The sequence below is a fragment of the Eptesicus fuscus genome, chromosome 6 (assembly GCF_027574615.1).
Source record: "Eptesicus fuscus isolate TK198812 chromosome 6, DD_ASM_mEF_20220401, whole genome shotgun sequence".
Classification (NCBI taxonomy): domain Eukaryota; kingdom Metazoa; phylum Chordata; class Mammalia; order Chiroptera; family Vespertilionidae; genus Eptesicus; species Eptesicus fuscus.
The window spans coordinates 92,553,706-92,573,656 of record NC_072478.1 but is presented as its reverse complement, the minus strand read 5'-3'; the positions used below and the strand labels follow the sequence as shown (position 1 = coordinate 92,573,656).

Genomic DNA, 19,951 nt, shown 5'->3' with positions numbered 1-19,951 from the left:
AATGTGGTGTAGCCATACAATGGAATACTACTTGGCCATGAAAAGGAATGAAATGTGAAAATATGCTATAGCATGGATGAACTTGGAAGATATTAGGCTAAGTGAAAGAAGCATAATATGCTCTTTTAACCCTTTGCACTCGCTTTTTTCTCGATCCCTTTATTCTACTCGGGATTTAACTTTTTAACTACCCCAGATTTTACAAAGCGCGGCAGTGGAATAAAAAAACTGGAGTTTCTTTTCATACAAACTTATTTATTTGATTTTTTTATATTTCAAATTATTGATACATTCAACAACCGTCACACTCGACATCCGAGTGCAAAAGGTTAAAGGAAATGTCCAGAATAGGCAAATCTACAGAGACATAAAGTATATTAGCGGGTGCCTAGGCCGGGGGTAGGGACTAGGGGAAACAGGTGGTACTGCTCTAGGGCACAAGGTTTCTTTCTGGGGTAATGAAAAGGTTCTAAAATGGACCATAATGATGACGGCACGATTCTGTGAACATGCTAAAAATTACTGACCTGTACGTTTTAAATGGGTAAAATGTACAGTATGTGAACTATCTTACCTTATATCTTACCTTATAATAGACAAATATGCAAATTGACCGCACCTTCGCTATGCCCAAGCCACGCCCACCAACCAAGCCACGCCCATCAACCACGCCCACCAGGAAACCGTTGCAGGGACGCTGGGTGTGGCGGAGCCCAAGGCCGGGAAAGCCGCCTGAGGCTTTCCCGGCCTTGGGCACCAGTGGGGAGCCTGCGCTGATCGCAGGAGACCACTGGGGGTTGGCTCCTGCGATCGGTCACAGGGACGCTGGGTGCAGCCGAGCCCAAGGCCACCGCCCAGGGCCAAACCCGGACCCTGAAAGAAGGCAGAAGGCGGTGGCCACAGCCAAGGCCTGGGTCCCCAGTGCAGGCAGAAAACTGGTGCAGGCAGCCAGGTGAATGAAGGTCTATTGCACGAATCTTCGTGCAAACGGGCTACTAGTATCTCAATAAAGTCCTTACCAAAACAAAGAAGGTAGTATTTGTCTGACTACTTTGGGGAAGTTTGGGGTACATAAGCAGGAGTGATACAAAGAGAGACGAAGCTGGAGCAGGAGCTTGGGGAGTTTGAGGAGTTGGAATCTGCCCCTACAAGCTGGGACTGTGTTGAGTGAAAATCAAAAGAGAGCAGCAGACACACCCATACTAACCCCAAGGGGCAGCCCCCAAGGCTGCAGGGCGAGCTGGACCACCACGGGCAGGGCTCAGATCAGCCCCCCGCCCCCCGCCTGTTTATGTGCACTGCCGCCTGTCAGGTGCTGGGGCTGCCCCGCTCAGGAAGAGAGGCTTCTCAGACAGTAAACCCCTCTGAGGGGGAGTGATGGGCTTGGTGAGAAGATGGCGGGTCTCAGCTCTCCTCCTCCTCCCACCTGAGCTCTCTTTCTGAGGCTTCGAGACTAGGAGCACTCTGTTCATGGTCACTTGGGTCCTTAGGGGCAGCGCTGGGGCTAACACTGACTTCCTGCGAAGATATGGGGACTTGATACAATAACAGATATGACAGACTGTAAAAGAAAAGTGTGTGTGTGGGGGATGTGAGAAATGGGAGGAGAATGCATTCTAATTCTGAGATAAAACAAAATGCCATGTAAGAAAGGAATAGAGTCAAAGGACATTACTTGGCTCTCTTGTGATCATCATTTGCACATCTTAATAATGTCGACACCTGCCTGGCTGGTGTGGCTCAGTGGCTGAGCGTTGACCTATGAACCAGGAGGTCACAGTTCCATTCCTGGTCAAGGCACATGCCAGGGTTGTAGGCTCGATCCCCAGTAGGAGGCAGCTGATCAATGATTCTCTATCACTGATGTTTCTATCTATCTCTCCCTCTCTCTTCCTCTCTGAAATCAACACAAATACATTTAAGAAGAATAATAACGTGGACACTTTACACAGGATTTCGGTTAAAATAGAGCTCTTTCTGTATTGGGAGATGGGGGCAGGGGAGGGCGGGAGATGGTGTAAGAAAGCAAAATCTTCGTCCATCACAGCAGGAAGTAAGTAGACGGTGCACAGAATAGATCAATCAAGAAACAGCAGTGCAAGTGTATCATTTAGAGATCTGGAGGCAACTACTGGAAACAAATGGTGAGTTAAAAGCCACAGCCTCTGGGAGGAGGTGGGCACTGGATGGTTGTTTTCCATTATGCGTCTTTCAATACCATTTGATCTTTTTAAAAGCATGAGCATGCATCGCTTTGATCAAAAATTTAAATTTTACTTTAAAAGACAGCAACCCAAGGCCTCCTTTCCAGCAGTTCAGACATCTGGCCTGTTCCCCAGCCCTGTCTCTAGGCAGACTTTGCTAAGTAAGGGCCTCACTTTGGGTCTTCTGGGACCAGAGGCCCTGCCACCTGCAGTTTCTCTCCACACAGGGGACCTGAGGTCAGAGCAGAGAAGGCTGTCAGCCTGGACTTGGGCCTCTGGAGAAGGCCTGCCCTCCTCTTTGTTAAGAGCGAAGGACGAGATCCTGGTGGGGCGAAGGGGCTCGCCACTGCATGTGCTGATTTACAGCTGCTTCCTGTTGTCAGGGTTGAGGTGGACTTTCTGTTGATCACCCAACCAACCAGATACCAGCCTCCTGGGGTGGGGGAGGAGGGAGGTCATGCCACCGAAGGCAGCTTGCTGATTTGCTCCCGCGGGGGGGCCCGAGACAAACCACCGCACGAGGGACACCAATAGGACTTTTGTCCAGGGAGAGGAGCTGCCTCTCAGAGGCACCTGCTAAAACTCAAAAAAGGGAAGCCACTGCACCTGCGGGGAAACAAAGAACAAGACTTTGGGTTTGGCCACCAGATCCGAGCACCCGGACCTCAGCTCCATCGAGGTGAAGTTGCAGCCTGAAGGTGGCTCGGCCCGAAGACTGATTAGGTCCTGAATCACATTTTCACTCACTGTAAAAGGGCAATTTCCCTGACTGTAAAATATGGAGGGTGACCTGGTGTTGGTTCTCTGTCGAAAGCTCTGTTGTGAAGGTTGTTGTGGCACCTTGTACTGATAACGGTTTAAGGAGTGAGGTTTGCAAACAGGGTGCTTTTCGTTATGTGTGAGGGAGGGCTCAGAGTCCTCCCATGATATCATTGCTTGTGTGCTCATCTCTTTCCTTAAGTGGGAGAAAATTGGGGCAGAGTTAGGGGGAGGGAATAGCTGTGAGTATGATGTCAATATTGCTCCAACCAGCCGAAACCGGTTTGGCTCAGTGGATAGAGTGTCGGCCTGTGGACTGAAAGGTCCCAGGTTCGATTCCGGTCAAGGCCATGTACCTTGGTTGCGGGCACATCCCCAGTGGGGGGTGTGCAGGAGGCAGCTGATCGATGTTTCTCTCTCATCGATGTTTCTAACTCTCTATCCCTCTCCCTTCCTCTCGGTAAAAAAATCAATAAAAAATATTGCTCCAACCAGTTAGGAATCATTGGACTTGAGCTTCTCTTTCCAACTCAAAAGCAAATCACTCTGATTGTAGATGGGACACTCCATCCCAAGGGCTTCTGTAAAAATCACATTCCGCAACATGGACTGGCCACTGAGGCCAGGGTGTTTAGGGTGCCATGAACCTGCCCATGGAAATTCTTACTTTGTGCCTTTGCTCAAACTCTCTCCACACCCTACTGGGCTGTTTTCTCCCCTTTTCAAATCCTATCCTTGACTACTGTCAAGGCCCTATTCAAGGAAGACTGTCTCCATGAAGGTGTGACCAGCTGAGCTCCATCACAACCTTCATTTCTCTGGATTCCTATACCACTCACAGTCTAGAGTCCATCATTTCCTACTGCATTATAAACTGCTTTATACTTTACTAATGAAGTGGATCACCCAAAGTCATCTTTTTTGGGGGGGATATCAACTACTACAGAGCTGGGCACATACAAGGCATTACTTGCTTAATTAACACTTCATGAGTAATTTGTTGAATGCATGAGTCAGTGGCCAAAATTCATGTCTTCTAGTTAAGAAAAATAACACAAAATGTAAAACATCATGGTCCTTAAGGTATCATATCTAAGTAAGTCTTATTACTGTAAGAATCTGAAGAGACCTCTACAAAATTCTTCTGTCATAGTTTCCACGTCCATCCATAAAAAGCAGAACTTCATTGTTCTCTTCCATGTGAAAGAGCACACTTGGAGGTTGATGGCTGACCCTCAGTGTTGATGGCTGACCCTCAGTGTCTCTCCCGTTATATACTAGTAGACCAAAATCGGTCGTAAGGTATCGCACAAATCAAAATCATTCTCAGATATACCTTCACTTAATTCTGAGTTATTGAGTGTTTTCTATGAGAGCCAGCCCTACAGATACTCTTTGGTTTTGGTTGGGCCTTCGGTGGAGTTAGACAATCCCCTCATTCATCTCCAATTGATTTCTTATTCCACCCACAGAGGCAGCTGCTCCGAACCGTCGGAAGTCTCTTGAACTTTCCTAAGCACTCCACAACCTTTAGTTTCTGCATAAGACCTCATCTTCTGCCTTATTCAGAAGATAGGGACCATACAACCTGGACATACTAATCATCCCTCCATCCCACGAAGAGACTGAAGTCTGAGAACTACTGCTGTCAAATGACATAATGATGATGCAAACACAAAATCAAAAGGCCTATTGATGAAGTCATCACTGGATCTTTATTGGGCATCTGTCCAGAAGGCCATGTATGCCACTCAGCCAGAAAGATCCCTGCAAGAAATTCTGCCTGAACCCAAGTTGTCTTCTCAAAAAGTTTCTTTTAAGAATTTGTAGCCAATTTGTTTTCTCCTCTGTTACCAGGGACCAAGAAGTATGCCCTGAATGGTCATCCTTTGAGGAACATCACACACAGCCCTCAGCACAAAGGCCACGGCTAGGAAGCCAATATCCAAATTCTCTGCATCCTGGGAGATGTCCCACACCCATTGACTGAAATCTGAAGTATCTTTGAACAAACAAGGCCATCCAGGGGCCTTGACAGAGTCACAAAATGCCTTTCAGTTTCCCTTTAGTGCGATGGTACAGAGAGGCCACAGATTTGTCCTCTCAAATGGACACACAATATAGAATTAATAAACTGTTCCTTTAGGAATGGAGGGCAGCCAGCCAAGAGAAGCACACATTCCGGAACCTCCTTCTCTTCTCTCTTCCCATGGCCTTTTCTTCTTAGACTGGGACTTACAGACATTATCTCATCTTGGGCTCCTGTGGTGACAGGTAAGTAACAGGCTGGGCAGGCTGCTTTCCATTGTCCAATTTCTAAAGTCAGAGAGCCAGTGGCTGGTTGAAAAAAAAACCACAGCAAGTCCTGTGTCCTAAGTCCACTGTACTGCTCTGTCTGCCCGAGAAGCCAAGCGTGCCTCCAACATACCTGGTTGGTTGCAAAATGCTGAATGCACACAGAGGAAGAGGTCCTTCCTGACCCGTGTCGAAATGTGAGAACTACCTCTGGGCTTCTGCTCAGCATATTCCCTCCCCCCTCTCTCTGCCTACTCAAATTATACCCACCTCAGAGTGCTACTCAAGAGCACTTCCCACCTGAAGCCCTTACTGACACCACGTCTTATCACTCTTTCCTTTGGCTACTTTCTGCAGGTAAACCTGGGGCTCGGTTTCCTGGTAACAGAGACCAACTCCCTTGGGAAAAGCAAAATCCAGGAAGGCTCTGGAGGTAGAGGAGTTGGTAAGGGCTGTGGGTTAAGCCCTAGCCAGTATGGTTCAGTGGATAGTGTCAGCCTGAGGACTGAAGGGTTCCGGGTTTGAATCCAGTCAAGAGCATAGACCTAGGTTGCAGGCTTGATCCCTGGCCTTGGTCAGGGCACATGCGCGAGGCAATCACTCGATGTGTCTCTCTCACATAGATGTTTCTCTCACTCTCTGTTTCTCCCTCTCCCCTCCACTCTCTCTAAAAGAAGTCAATGGAACAATATCCTCTGGTGAGGATAACAAAACAAACAAACAAACAAACAAACAAAAAAGAGCTGTGGGTTAATTACACACACGAAGAGAGACGTTGAACAATAAATTTATACATGTAATGGCACCATGTGCTAGACACTCCTCTGAGCACTTTCATGCATCCCTCATTTAAGAAGAGCATCCAAGGAAGTACCAGCTCCTACCCCGCTCCTGCTGGCCTGCCCCCTTGCCAGTCAGTAGGCAGCAGCATGCTCCACCCCCTTGTCCCACCTCCACCACAAACACAGGGCCCATCCTCTGGCCCCTACACATGGCTTTGCTCCTTAGAACAACAAGACCAAAGACCTTTTTACAAAGGCTCCAATGAGGTGACTGACGTCTAGTTTCATCAGCTACAAGTGAATAATTAATACTTGCCAGGGAAGAAATAGACTCATTGTTATGGTGGCCACATGGAGGCTACAAAAGGCCATTTTGTGAAGCCCTTGGTGGAACCCTGGGGCCAACAGTGGCCCAAAGAAAGCCCTTTGAGAGTGTAGGCTGATCCTCAAACGTGGAGACCGGAGCTTTGCACCGTTTTCCGGGGGGCACTGTTCCCAATGTTAATTAGCTTGTGGCCTATTCATCAACTAGTTCTGCTCGCTGGTCAATGACCGCGGTGGAGGCCCACTGAGCACCCGGAGAGGGCACGATTCATCAGAGAAGACCTGTCGTGTTCTCCGGGGGCCCTTCCCACATTTAAAAATTCACACGGACTTTCTTCTCTGGGCCAGCCTGATGGGATTTGAGGAAAACTCTTCAATCCTGCTGGTTTTTATACCCCCCTCTTGGCCTAATGCCTAAAGCAAGTTTTTCCTTTTCCATTTCCAGCAGGGACTGAACAAAGCAGGCTTGGGTGCCTACAGAACCGGTCAGAACTGGCCAGGAAATATAATAAAGAAGCTTAGTGAGCAGAGAGCTGTTGCCCCCAGCTGGAGGCTCAGCATGCACAACCAGCCAGAGACACTGGTTCTGTAAGTAACCACACATTCTTCTTGTGGCCTAGTAGCCATCCTGGCAGATGGCAGCCAGTGCCAAGGAGAAACTCTCCCCCAAGTGGGCATTGGGTGCCCAACAAATGCTTTCTGGTGACCGTAACCCCTGACCAGCTACATAGACACACTCCTACTGTATTTTTGCCCTCGGGGCCAAAGCTGCCCTTGCAGCAAACAGAGCTGACAGCTGCTAGGTATTGTCATTTCAGGAAGCTGTTCCCCAAAATTGCTCCCCAGCTCCCCACTCTTGACTTCCAGCCACTGCCTGACATTCCACCATTAGAGCTATCAGGTATTGGACCGAAAGCTTTGCTTCCCATTAAAATGCCTCTCCTCCTCTGTTTCCTTTCTGGTCAAATGACATCAAAGCACCTGCTCTGTGTGGAATGGGAAATTCTTTTGTATTCAGCTCTTGAGGATAAACATGGTCACTGGCTCCTTTCTTGAAAACAAGGAGGATGGGAAGCACAGGGCACTGGGTGGAAGTGGAGGTGGGAGGCCTCAGGGAGGGTCCCAGAGGAAGCTGATGCTGGAGAAAACACCGTAAGGCCTTAGTAATCCTGCCCTAGGATGTGGACCTAGATTTTTACCCTCCACCACGGGTGATCTTCAGATTCACCAGTATCTGCCAGTAGGACCTGTGCCCAAGAGAAAGGTAAGACCCCTGTGCTAAAGGGGACACAGGCAGGAGGTGGAAAAGGGGAGTGTGGGGACCAGCACTCTCCTGATCATGCCCACAGGGCTGCCCCAATCTCCCTGCTCATTCCATGGGAGCACAAGCACCCAGGAGCCAGCCGGAAAATATCCTTGCCCCCTTCCTGGCCTGGCTGGAGAGGGAGCTGATGGCCATCGGCCCTTGGTGTTTCTGCTGTGCCGAGAAAACTCTAATTCAAAGTCAGAATCCCTGGGCTGGAGAGGGCACCTGGGCAGCCGGGTTCTCTGTACAGAGAGCCCTACTCTTCTCGCCCCCACCCCCAAACGGAGAGCGCCCCTTTCTCTTGCTTTCCACATAGGTGGTGTGTACCATCCAGAGGGAGGGCTGTCCTGAAAAGCTGAAACCACAACAGACAGGTGGGCATCTTCCTGATTCTTCAGAGCTCAAGACAACCCAACCTTTTCCCCACGAGTCAGCCCACTCAACCCCTCCGCCCCCCACCCCCACCCCACACCCCTCCCCCCCGCCCCAGCTAGCCGGGAGGAGTGAGAGAGAGCTGCCGGTGGAGGCCTGGAAGCTTCAAAGCGGGTCAGATGCGCCTCCTCCCTCATTAAATCACCCCCCCCCAAAAAAAAACAAAAACAAAACACAAAAACACAGCGCCGCTACGCCCCCTCGCCCCACCCATCTCAGGTTCACAGCAGGGCGCAGAGTGCCCAAGGCCACTGCCAGGCGGGCCCAGGCGGCTCCCCTAGCCCTGGGGGAGGTGAGGGTGGCGGCGGCGGCGGCAGAGATAGAGACTGGAGCTCCGCAGCACCTGGGCGCGAGGCTGTTGCCGTGGCCCGGACCGCGGCCGCTGCAGGTGTCTCCGGTGTTCGGGATCAGCGTCGCTTCCTCACCGGCAGCAGCTCGGGTCCAGGCCGCGCACCTGCTGCTGCCGCTGCCGCTGCCGCTGCCGCCGCCGCCACCGCCGCGCCCCAGCCCCTCCGTGTGCCCGCGCCTCTCCGCAGGGTGTCCTCGCCGCGGGGCCCAGGGTGGGCCGGAGGGGAAAGGGGGCCTCGCGGAACCTGGGGCCCAGCCTCCAGGGCTTCCGGGGGCCCTCAGGCCGCGCTAGCAGGGGCGCCGCGCCGAGCGCCCCCCGCAGGCTGCGAGAAGGGGCGCCAACCCCTCGCGCATCCTCACGGCCACATCGCCGTCTGCAGCCGCATCCCGGTCCCCGCGCCGGCCCCAGGGCCTCCGGACGCCGCTTACCTGGGTCTGCGGCAGGTCCGGAGGCGCAGCCCGAGGATACCGCGGGGCCCCGCGCCGGGGCGCAGGATGCTCTGCCGGCCCCGGTCCGCCGGCTGCGCGCGCGGCCCCGCCCTCGGCCCCGCCCCTCCTCCCGCGCGGCTCCGCCTCGGGTGCCGGCCCCTCGCCGGCGAGGCTGTCACACAAAGAGCAGGAAATGGCTGCGGCGAGGGGCCGGGGTGCGCCCCTCTACGCTGCCGACCGGCGCATCCCAGACCTGCACCCCGGGCTCCCGCCCCAGCTACCTCCAGCCACCCTGCTCTGGGGAAGGAGGAGAGGGAGCGCTTGTCCCCAGGCCCCGCGCGCCTGGAGCCACACCTGCAGCAGCGGGAGGGCAGAAGCTGTGGGCTCCACTCGGATCTCGTTGAGCTCACATTTTTTTTTCCAAGTGCTCATTTGTCTACCTAATGTGCATGGAGCACCTGTTTTGTTCCTAGCACCGTGCCAGGAGCTGGCTATGTGTACAAACGACGGGGTCCCTGCCCTTTTGGAACTTACCTCCCAGGAGAGACAGACATACATTAACCTAGCGCTTGTCCAGTTACAGCCCGGAGAAGTTCTGTAAAGAAAGGGAACAGGGCGAAGTGATAGAAAAAACACCTTGGGGTTGGGGAGAGGGGCCTTCTTTTCAGTTCCTGAGACCTGGATCCCTGAGGCTGCCATCTCTTAAGCAGGACTTGCCTCAAGCTCATTCGGGAAGAATTGCTTAATGGACAAAAAGGAAAAGATATGGTGACATGCAGTAATTCCTGGCAAAGCCCAAGAAGGAACTGAGAGCCCAAGACCTTCTCTTCGTGGCTTAATGGGTCACTTAGGGCTCTCCGCAGACCATACCCAATCCTAACCTTGGAGTAAGTCATTTCACTACCTGTTCCTGAGATGACACCATAGCTATCAGGAGCCATACCTACCTCACAGGGTCAATAACTCGAAAGCATTTGAGACAATTTAAGATGTGTATAGATTTAAGGGATAACGTCCTACTTTAAGGGAACCATTCAGAAATGTTTGCCTAGGGCCCTCAAATGTATAGTTAATCACTCCCTCTTCCTATCCGGGGCTATTTATAGAGGGGCCATGTTACTCAAGGGCTGGGCCGTCTTTGTCCTCACTGATCTCACACCAGTTCCCAAGCTCTCAGAAATCATGATCCTCTGTGGTTTGATGTTACATCACTCTAATTTAAATGGCTATTTTTAGAAAGGGTGGTGTATATGTACATATATACACTCATGCATTTCTGCTCCTGATGCCATGTGAGAAAACTGTGGGAGTGTTTGTGAAGGATGGCTTTGAAAATAGAACTGAGGTTTCTCTCTTTTAAAAAAAAAATTTTTTTTTTTTTCATTTTCCACTGTGATCCTGGGGATTTTGAGTGTCAGTGATCACAAATACGTGACAATGAGAGAATAGATTTTCATTCTGAAGAAAATACTGTTGTGAATGGTGTAGGCTTCTGGAAGATATATTTCTCCCTGTGGTTCCTTCCCTGTCTTTTCACCTTTTAGGAACAAGTTGCTTAAAAACAGAAGAGACTATTACATATATGTTTGGTGAGATCTGAGGCAAAAATAATTTTCTGACCCCCGAATGCTATTTGCTCGGGAGGGAAGCAGTATGGTCTTGTTGCCACCACTGTGTGGGAAGTTCAGAGCCTTGCCTTTTGGTCCTAGTTTTGCAATTGAGCGTTCTTAGGCAACTCACTCCACCTCCCTGTGCCCCTTCTATAGAGTGAAGTAGGTTGGATACACTCCAAAGTCCCTCTGAATGTGGGAAATCTTTTGAGTTAAAACAAAGGACACGCCTTGGCCATGCTTAAAGCACTTCACTAGCTCCCCACACTCTCAGGATGGGGCCCAAACTCCTCACCGTGGCCTATGTCTTCATGACCTGGCATGTACCTCTCCTGTGAACAAGCTTGCTCTGCTTCAGCTGAAAGGAATCTCTTACTTCCCCAAACTTGCTGTCCTCTCTCTTGTGGCCTTTGTACAAGCTGGGCTTTTTTTTCTGAGAATGATCTGTCCTCCTTTCCCTCCCCTTTCTACACGTTACCCCTCTTTGCTGCCCAACTTCTACTCATCCTTCTGGTATCCATTTAGATGTCGCTCCCTCCAATTTCCCTCCGTGTCTGGGGTGGGTTAAGGTCAGCTGTCTATAGCTCCCTGGGCTTCCTCTATCATACCCCTTGTTATGCTGCATTGTAATTATTGACATACCTGCCTGCATCCCACCAGTGGAACATAAAACCTAAGAGAAGGGATGTGTCCATCTTGCTCCCCATTGCATCCTCAGAGGCTAGTACTCATAGGAGTTCAGTAAAAGTGGGTTGAATGAATAATCAAAAATGAAATCTTAGTTTATGTGTTGCCAGTGAAATGTGTAGCCGTCTATCTACTGCCTTCAGATTTCTTTCATGTCCAACCCGTCAGCAACATCAGCAATGGGAGGACCGTGGCTATCAGGCGAGAATTTCTGCACCACTGACAAAACTGTGTCCCACGCATGTGTTTCTGTGTGTGGCAATATTGCCTTGTTTTTAGAAAAGCCTCATGACTTAGCACATCTAGGTCTCCATTGAAAATCCTTTGGCAGGCCTGGCTGGTGTGGCTCAGTGGTTTAGCATTGACTCATGAACCAAGAGGTCACGATTCGATTCCTGGTCAGAGTGCATGTCTCTAGTAGGGGGAGTGCAGAGGCAGCTGATCAATGATTCTCTCTCATCATTGATGTTTCTCTCTCTCCCTCTCACTTTCTCTCTCTTAAATCAATAAAAACATATTAAAAATAAATAAATAAAATCCTTTGGCAGACTCTGCTTCATAGAAACCAATAGTGGTGTATATGTAATGGGCATAAGAATTGGTTCTGGAAGGAGAAATAAAAAGTACTGATATTAATAATAATGGCTAACATTTACCAAGTGCATGACTTCATTTAATATTTACAGTTATCCTATAAATATAATTATTAGCCCCAGTTTATAATAGAAGAAACTAAGGCAGATTAAATAACTTTTTCATGTAGTGAAATCAAAATTAATGCTCTTAACCAAAATTTTCTACAGACTCATTGTCCCTCCCCAATGGAATCCATGTATTCATTAACTAGAGGCCCAGGGCATGATTGAATCATGCACGTGTAGGGTCCCCTACATGCTTTCGCTTTCGTTCACAGGGGAGCTGGGTGCCTGTCCGCTGGTGCACCAGGCCTTTCAGGAGGCTTCTGAAAGGCCTGGTGCTGGAGCAGACAGGCACCCAGCTCCCCCGCTTTTGATGGTCCGCGGCGGGACGTGAGCTCGCTGCCCCAGAGGCCCCTTCTGTTCCGCAGCACAGCCATGGCGCAGACGCTGAGCTCAAGCTACTGCTGGCGATGCGAGCTCAGCGTCCCACTGGCCCAATCAGCTACCCCGGCCACCCCGAGTCCCGCCCCGTGTGCCTCCCGCTGGCCCAATCGTGGGCGTAGCGGAGTGATGGTAATTTACATATTACCATTTTATTAGGTAGGATATGCCACATTATTCCAAAACCATAGTTAATGCAAATTAGAGAGATGCATTATTTTTAAATGTTTTAAATGAGTAATACATTTTAAAAGGAAGATGGAAAAAGGTTTGCAATGGAGAGAAAATCTGAATAATACCAAAAAAAAATCTATATTGCTACAGAAGGCTCACATATCTGGTCCACGTAGTTAACATTCGTGTAGTTAACAGGAAAAGACAAACTTAATGGTCAGTTACACAATTTACATCGTCCATTAGACCAAACCTGACCACTTGCTCAAAATTGCCTCATTTTACAAATGAAAGAACTGGGGCCCAAAGAGGGGCAGGGTTGCTCAAGGCCAGCTGGACCCGGACCCTGGTCTTTCCATAGGAAACTGGATTTCCCATTTTCTTCATTGAATCTGAAAAAAAGTTGTAGAAGAATATATTTAAAACTAAAATTTATATGCTAAGTATTGTACATGGATGGTCTCATTCCATCCTCACAAAATCCTTAGAAGTCACCCTATTATTTTATAGATGAAATATTTTTAAGGTATTGTTTTTACACATTAAGTTGATTTTTTAAATTTTATTTTTCAATTACAGTTGACATTCAATATTATTTTGTCTTAGTTTCAGGTATGTGGCATCATGGCTAGATAATCAGGTACTTTGCAAAGTGATCCCCCTGGCACCATACAAGTTATTGATTATATTCCCTATACTGTACTTTTACATCTCCATGACTGTTTTGTAACTACCAACTTGTACTTCTTAATCCCTTCACCTTTTTCATCCAGTCTCCAACTTCCCTCCCCTCTGGCAACCTCAGTCTGTTCTCTGCATCTGTGAGTCTGTTTCTTTATAAATGAGAACTAGAGGCCCGGTGCATGAATTCATGCACTGGGTGTGTGTGTGGGGGGGTCCCTCAGCCAGCCTGTGCCCTCTCGCAGTCCAGGACCCCTTGGGGGATGTCCGCCTGCCGTGGGGATCGGGCCAGGGGGATGTCCCCGGGGGCATCAGGCCTAAACTGGCAGTCAGACATCCCTCTCACAGTCTGGGGCTCTGGCAGTCCAGGACCCCTTGCTCCTTACCATCCTCCTGCAGTGGAGGTGGGAGAGGCTCCCCCCATCACAGCTGCACTTGCCAGCTGTGAGCCCAGCTTCTGGCTGAGCGGCGCTCCCCCTGTGGGAGTGCACTGACCACCACGGGGCAGCTCCTGCATTGAGCGTCTGCCCCTGGTGGTCAGTGTGCATCATAGCGACCAGTCATTCCACTGGTCATTCTGCTGTTTGGTCGATTTGCATATTAGGGTTTTATTATATAGGATATTGAGGATATTTAGCTGTTGAAACATTTCAGCTTCATCCTGGGCCATTTGGAAATGCGTTCCTTCCCTTCTCTGCTGTCTTCCTTCACTTTGTTCATTTCCCACAATTTCCAGAGAATTGCCCTCCCTTGAAGGTCAGCTCTTTTACACATAACTTATAGCAAAGAACATTTAATCTCCCCCCCCCATTTCTTCTTTATTTAAACACATATTGTTTATAATAATTTTGGATAAGAACTGATAAGGAGGATCTGAGCATATTCCAAATGGGTTTGGAATGTAAAAACATAGCTGAGGTAAAATGGGGTTGGTGCTGCTATATGCTCAGGGTGGCATAGGTGGCCCTACAGTCAAGCCCACAGAATGGTTGGGAGCGTGCAATTTGGGAACACACAGGTTGGTGTCTCTCACTCCTCCAGACCACTCCACTCTCCTCACCTTGCTGTCTCCCCTGGAGACTGACCTCTGTGGACTGCCCTGCTAGGGTTTCCTTGCCCTCTGGCCTCCAGTTGGTTTGGTTAACAAGAAGCCTCAGCAGTTTATGGGGTGAAGGGAGGACTATGGGGTCAGCATATTTGTTCTTCTGGCTTCCTCCTTGGGATGCTGCTTGGGGCTTCCTCTGTCCCTACTAAAGGTCCTCTTCTCTGAAGGCCGCCTTCTCCCACTGACCCTCTGCTTCCACATTCATATGACCACTCCCCTCCTGTCTCTTCAGGCCTCGGTGTGGTAACTGCTCTGTGGCTGTTATTTTCCTCTGTACCACTTCCTGTGGTTCTCCTAAACCTGACCCACACTATTTTTAAATAGTCCTTATGTAAATCAGCCCTGCTTGGATGAGCTTTATGTGAGTGTGATGTGTTTGATCCCTAACTGATATCTTATTCATCTTATGCACCTAACACAGTGCTAGGCAATAGCAAGTGAATGGTAACTACTTATGAAATAAATGAAGGATCTCTATAACTCCTTCTAGCAGTATGTGTATGCTGCTGTTATTTCCCAAGCCATCTACATACCATGACTTGGGGAGAACCTCAAAGTCATTGAAGACACACACACACACACACACACACACACACACACACACACACACACACAGTGCTCCCACCAAGGGGTGGCTCTGAGGAGCAGGCTACATTGCACTTTCCTCAAAGCCCATGCAAATAAACATACACTCTAATTGAAAATATTGCTTTCTGTGCAAATGCAGCTTCAACTCCAAATGGTGTGTGCCCTGTCTTCCTGATCATCAGACCGCCTTCTTGAGCCCCAGACAAGGGAATCCACAGCTCTTTCTGCTCATACATACCCTCCCACAGTGAGTGTACACTGCCCATCTTGTTGAGTAGAGTGTATTCTGCCTCTTCAGAGTGGTGGACCTCAGAGCTTTGGAAGATTCCAGAGAGAGCAGGGTCTTCAGGATAAGTGCTCTGAGAAGCAGTCACCTACCCCCTTTAGAAGTTTCCTGTCTGGATCACTTGCCAGTGGGAGCCAGGCCAGAGGGGAGTCCCATGAAGGAGGCGTGAAGCCACAGGCTTTCTCTTCTGTGCCCAGCGGTCCTCTGGATCCTGAACTGGTTCCTGCAGTGGATGGACATGGGCATTTGGTGAACTGAAAGGTACAGGAAGAGCTCAACTCACCCAAAATATAATAACCTGGCTTTCATATCCCTGAGATTTTAAGAGGGAGATGAAGATCATCTATTTCTGTCCAACTGTGACTGCAGACTGAATTATAATTTCCACATGTCGCCCACAGAGCAGACGACAGTGAATGAGTATGAACAATAATCTGGTACTAGGAGCAAGACAGAAATCATCTCCAAATTGGTTTCTCTTCCACCAGGTTGCCTCTCTCAAATCCCCTCGACATGCTGCTGCCAGAATACGTTTTTAAACACAAATTTGGCCTCTTTTCCTGGCGACTGTGGCTCAGTTGGTTGAATATTGTCCCATGCACCAAAAGGTTGATGATTCATTTCCAGGTCACGGCGCATGCCCAGGTTGTGGGTTCAGTCCCCTGACAGGATGTGTGTATGCAGGAGGCAGCTGATTGGTGTTTCTCTCTCTCTCTCTCCCTTGCTCTCTAAAAAATCAATAAAAACACATTTAAAGTTTTTTGGCTTTCTCTCCTTGCTCAATGATATCTTTTGTATCTATAGATAGAGCTCCAATTATTTTTTTTTTTTGGTCTTTTGTAACATGGTTTTTGCCTGTATTTATAGCCTCGGTTTCAATTTGCTGACCCTTTCTATCATCCTCACCCTTGCCCAGACCACACTCACGAGCACGCGCGCACACACCAATGGTGAATTGATAATAGCTTCCCAATACATTCTGTTTCCTCTATCCCTCTATCTGGAAAGTATTGATCTTATTTCTGCCCAATTGCTTGTCTTAAAAAAACACCATAATTCATCTTCAAAACTGAGTCAGACATTATATCTTCTATGGCAGTGCTTCCCAAACTTTCATATGCATAGAATATCCTGTGGATCTGTTAAAATGATGATTCTCGTTCAGCAGGTCTCCTGGTGAAGCCGGAGAATTTGCATTTCTCACAAGCTGGTCATGCTGCTCTTTCTGGTCCAGGGACCACACTTCACGCAGCAGATGACATCACCTTCCTCTATTAAAAGTGTTAGATTCCACCAGTTTTCTGAACTCTTCTCGTCTTTAACCACATTTTTGTTGTTGCTCTAATGCTATATTATACATAATTTTATTTGTTTATATGTCAGCCTTTCCAAACAGACATGCCATTTATTGGGGTGACATTGATCGACATGAACATATAGGTTTCAGGTGTGGGTTTCTATGTTACAAACTGTATATTGCACTATGTGCCCACCACTCAAAGTCAACTCTTCTCCTGTCACCATATATTAGGACCCCCTTCCTCCCCCCCCCCTACCTACCATTTCTTAAAGGTAAATAAAGACTGTGCCTTTTTCTGCAGCTCTCAGCACAGCATGTCATAGGAACATAGGAAGCATTTGATATTTACCTGTTGAACAAATGTTGACTGACATGTAGTTTTTACTTGTCTGTGGAACATGAAATCATTTAACCATGTTTATTTAAGGAGAATCTGTGACTGTTTGACATTTGGACAAATATGAAACCCAGGCCATACACACTCTAGTTATTAAAACGACAGCTTTATTTGCTGGACTCAACCTTTAACTCTGTGTGCTTTATGACGGGTAAGAGATATTGGTAATATTTTTACTGCGAACACTAGCAATGACTGTACACTAATAAATATCCAGCCTATGCATATATAAATACATAGTCTCCAAAGATACAAAAGGCAAAAACGATAAAATGCACCCAGAACCCAAACCTTGTATGAGGGTGTTCCAGGGAACACGTGGCACCATTTTCAAAATGTTAAAAAACTGAAAATAAAAACAGGTCAGAAGCCCATTTTGCAGGATAGGGCAGTGGGAGGTGAACTCTCTCCACACCTTCGGTTAAGGCCCCAATGACTCTGAGCCTGGACAAGATAATACCATGCAAGGGGGAGTTTTCTAAACCAGACCACAGAAATCTGTCAACTCTGATGTTTTCCTTCTAGGCTGGATGAGAAATCCTCTCTAAGGAAGGATTCCAAAAGAAAATGTACAAAAAAGTACACAGGGGTGATTCTGGATAAGTTGAGTAAGATCATCTTCTGAATGATGGAGTTTATCTTGGGGCTCCCCGTTTCACAATAATGATAGTTAACATCTGAATCTCCAGCCAGTCAAAATGTCACATGGGTTAGAAAGAGATGATTGCAACACCATCCAACAATCATGCCAAGAGTTTTGTCTAAACACTGTAGGAAAATTACACCCTCTTACATCAGGGAACACCTTTCCCCACAAAGTGTCCCGGAAGACTGCAGCCAGCTCAACATTGGCATAATTAAAGAGCCTTCACACTTCTGCAGGAGAGCCTTCCCAAGCTGCTTTGAAGCTCACCTATAAATGGCTGCGTGCAACATGGCTCTGGTGGGTTGAGTGAATCAAAGAGTTAATTAACTGAGTAAGTCCAAACTCGTTTACTTTGACAAAAGGGAGGCTACGGATGCAGAAAGAGAAGATCCTATTCCGAGTGGGAGGGCTACAGTGCCAACCATAGGAGCAACCTTGTTTTCTGGTGGTGCTTTGTTTATGTTTTCATTGGCTTTCTCTGCCTTTCCTCTCTGCTGTGTTTGCCTCCTCTGCAATCCCTTTCATCCTCTGTAAAAGACAGTGTTGAACAGGAATAAAGAAACTGTGCATTGGAGTCAGGCAGATGTGGGCTAGAATCCTGGCCTTTGTATTTCCTAGCTCTGTTGCTTCTGGCAGGTGTCCTGGCTTTTTAAAGCCTCAGTTTTACTATCTGTAGAATGGGAATAATAATACTATCTCACGAGATTGGGGTGAACTCAGGCTGAATTGCAGAGAAGGCTTACAGCTCAGTACATATTCACTTTGCATATTTAGGTGCTCAATCCACAGTGGCCATTGCTACAGGAGCACCCCACTTAGTGCCTGACTCGGTTTCCATCCAGATGGTTTGAGAAAGAACAGACCCCTTGTTCCTCTCCCAGAACTTGGGGAGACTTCAAGTCTCAACTGTAAAGCTGTGAATTTCTAGGGCTTAAACAGGCTTCTATTTCTCTGCAAGGCCATGCTGCACAACACAATGCTGCCCTCTGTTGTTGATGGAAGAGTGCAGACAGGGGCCTGATTCCTGGAGGCGGGGGTGGCAGGTGACAGAGTCCTCAGTCAGAGCCTGTGTTCAGAAGCAACCATTTCCTCCTAGGATGCCTGCAGGCGATCTGTGCAGAGGGGAGGGAGGCATAGTCACCTCCTGGCTCGGTACTAAAGGTGAGCATTGGTGCGGTAACAATCTCTAAGGTCTTTCTCAGTGGGTTTCCTACCATCAGATGCCCTCTTTCTGCCCAGACACCAGATACCCAACGCTCCAACCGTGGGATCGGAATTGTCCACCCAAATCCATAAGGCTGCCTTCAGGGAGAAAGGTGGCGGTGTGCTCCGAGTAAAACCTCATAAAGCGGCTTCTCAGGATATCCGGCCTCTGGTGTGAGCAGCTGCTCCTCCCTCCGCGGTGGCAGGAAGCTGTGGCTGACAGCATCGCAGCGAGGAGCTTACTCTTTCTGACCTGAATTAACTCACTGTTCTCCTTGGTCAGGAGTCATGCTGCTCTTCCTCTTGCCCCATCCCCTGGGATTTTGTGTTGTCTTGTCAGGTCAAATAAAAAGTCCCTGACCAATAACTTTAGATCCACGGTTAAAATAATAATAATAAAATAACAATCCAGGGTCCTACCCACTCTCTTTCTCTAAGAAGAAGTGCAAGAAAGGTTGCCTGAAAGCTGTCAGATTGAGGTTTGTGCACCGCCGGAGATAAGAGGCTGGAGGGAGGGTGGAGATATGGCCACTGCCTGGCCTGGCTCCCAGTTCATTGGCTTAGCCTCCTGCTGGTGGCCGAGTGCCAGCCTCTGTCAGGGTGCTGCCTCCCTGGCAGCTCAGGGACTGGCACCAGAGGCCAGCTGCCCCTGGGGAGTCCTGGGCTGGTGGCAGCTTTTAATGCTCTGTGGAGGGAGGACTTCTTCCGGCTCAGGATCTGCAGCCGAGTCTCTGCTAAAGTCCCAATTCTGCAATTTCACCCAGTTGACTGAAGAGTCTGGAGAAAGGTGGCCGGTCTTCAGGTTTCTAGAGAAGGAAGAAAAGAACTCTGTGAGTTCCTTGTACTTGTGTGCCATAGCTAATTCGGAAAGCAAACTAGACTTCACCAGCAATACCTTCTGCTGATTTTAAAAGATGCTTTTAAAATGGTGCTGGACCAATTAGACATCCATATTCGATACAATGATTTTAGACACATACATATATCCTTCACAAAAATTAACTCAAGCTCAGCTGGTGTATCTCAGTGGTTGAGCATCAACCTATGAATCAGGAGGTCGAGGTTCGATTCCTGGTCAGGGCACATGCCTGGGTTGTGGGCTCAAATCCCCAGTGTGGGATGTGCAGGAGGCAGCTGATCAATAGTTCTCTCTCATCATTGATGTTTCTATCTGTCTCTCCCTCTCCCGTCCTCTCTGAAATTAATAAAAAATATATTTTAAAAAATAAATAAATTAACTCAAAAGGATCAAAAACCTAAATGTAAAACTTATAAAAATTCTAGAAGATAACAAAGGAGAAAATCTGGGTGACCTT

The 19,951-nt window shown here is 48.4% G+C and overlaps 2 protein-coding genes across 2 annotated transcripts in view; both read right to left on the bottom strand.

Moving 5' to 3' along the window:
- Positions 1–8,933, bottom strand: part of CYFIP2 (cytoplasmic FMR1 interacting protein 2) — a 105,075-nt gene extending 96,142 nt beyond the window's left edge. Inside the window, exon 1 of the mRNA XM_008147678.3 lies at positions 8,880–8,933. The gene's annotated coding sequence lies outside the window, so the exon portion shown is untranslated. The remainder of the gene's footprint in view (positions 1–8,879) is intronic.
- A 10,407-nt stretch (positions 8,934–19,340) lies between these two features.
- ITK (IL2 inducible T cell kinase) overlaps positions 19,341–19,951 on the bottom strand; it is a 52,851-nt gene continuing 52,240 nt past the window's right edge. Inside the window, exon 17 of the mRNA XM_008147684.3 lies at positions 19,341–19,441. Within this exon, the coding sequence (XP_008145906.2) occupies positions 19,370–19,441 (72 nt within the window). The 3' untranslated portion in view covers positions 19,341–19,369. The remainder of the gene's footprint in view (positions 19,442–19,951) is intronic.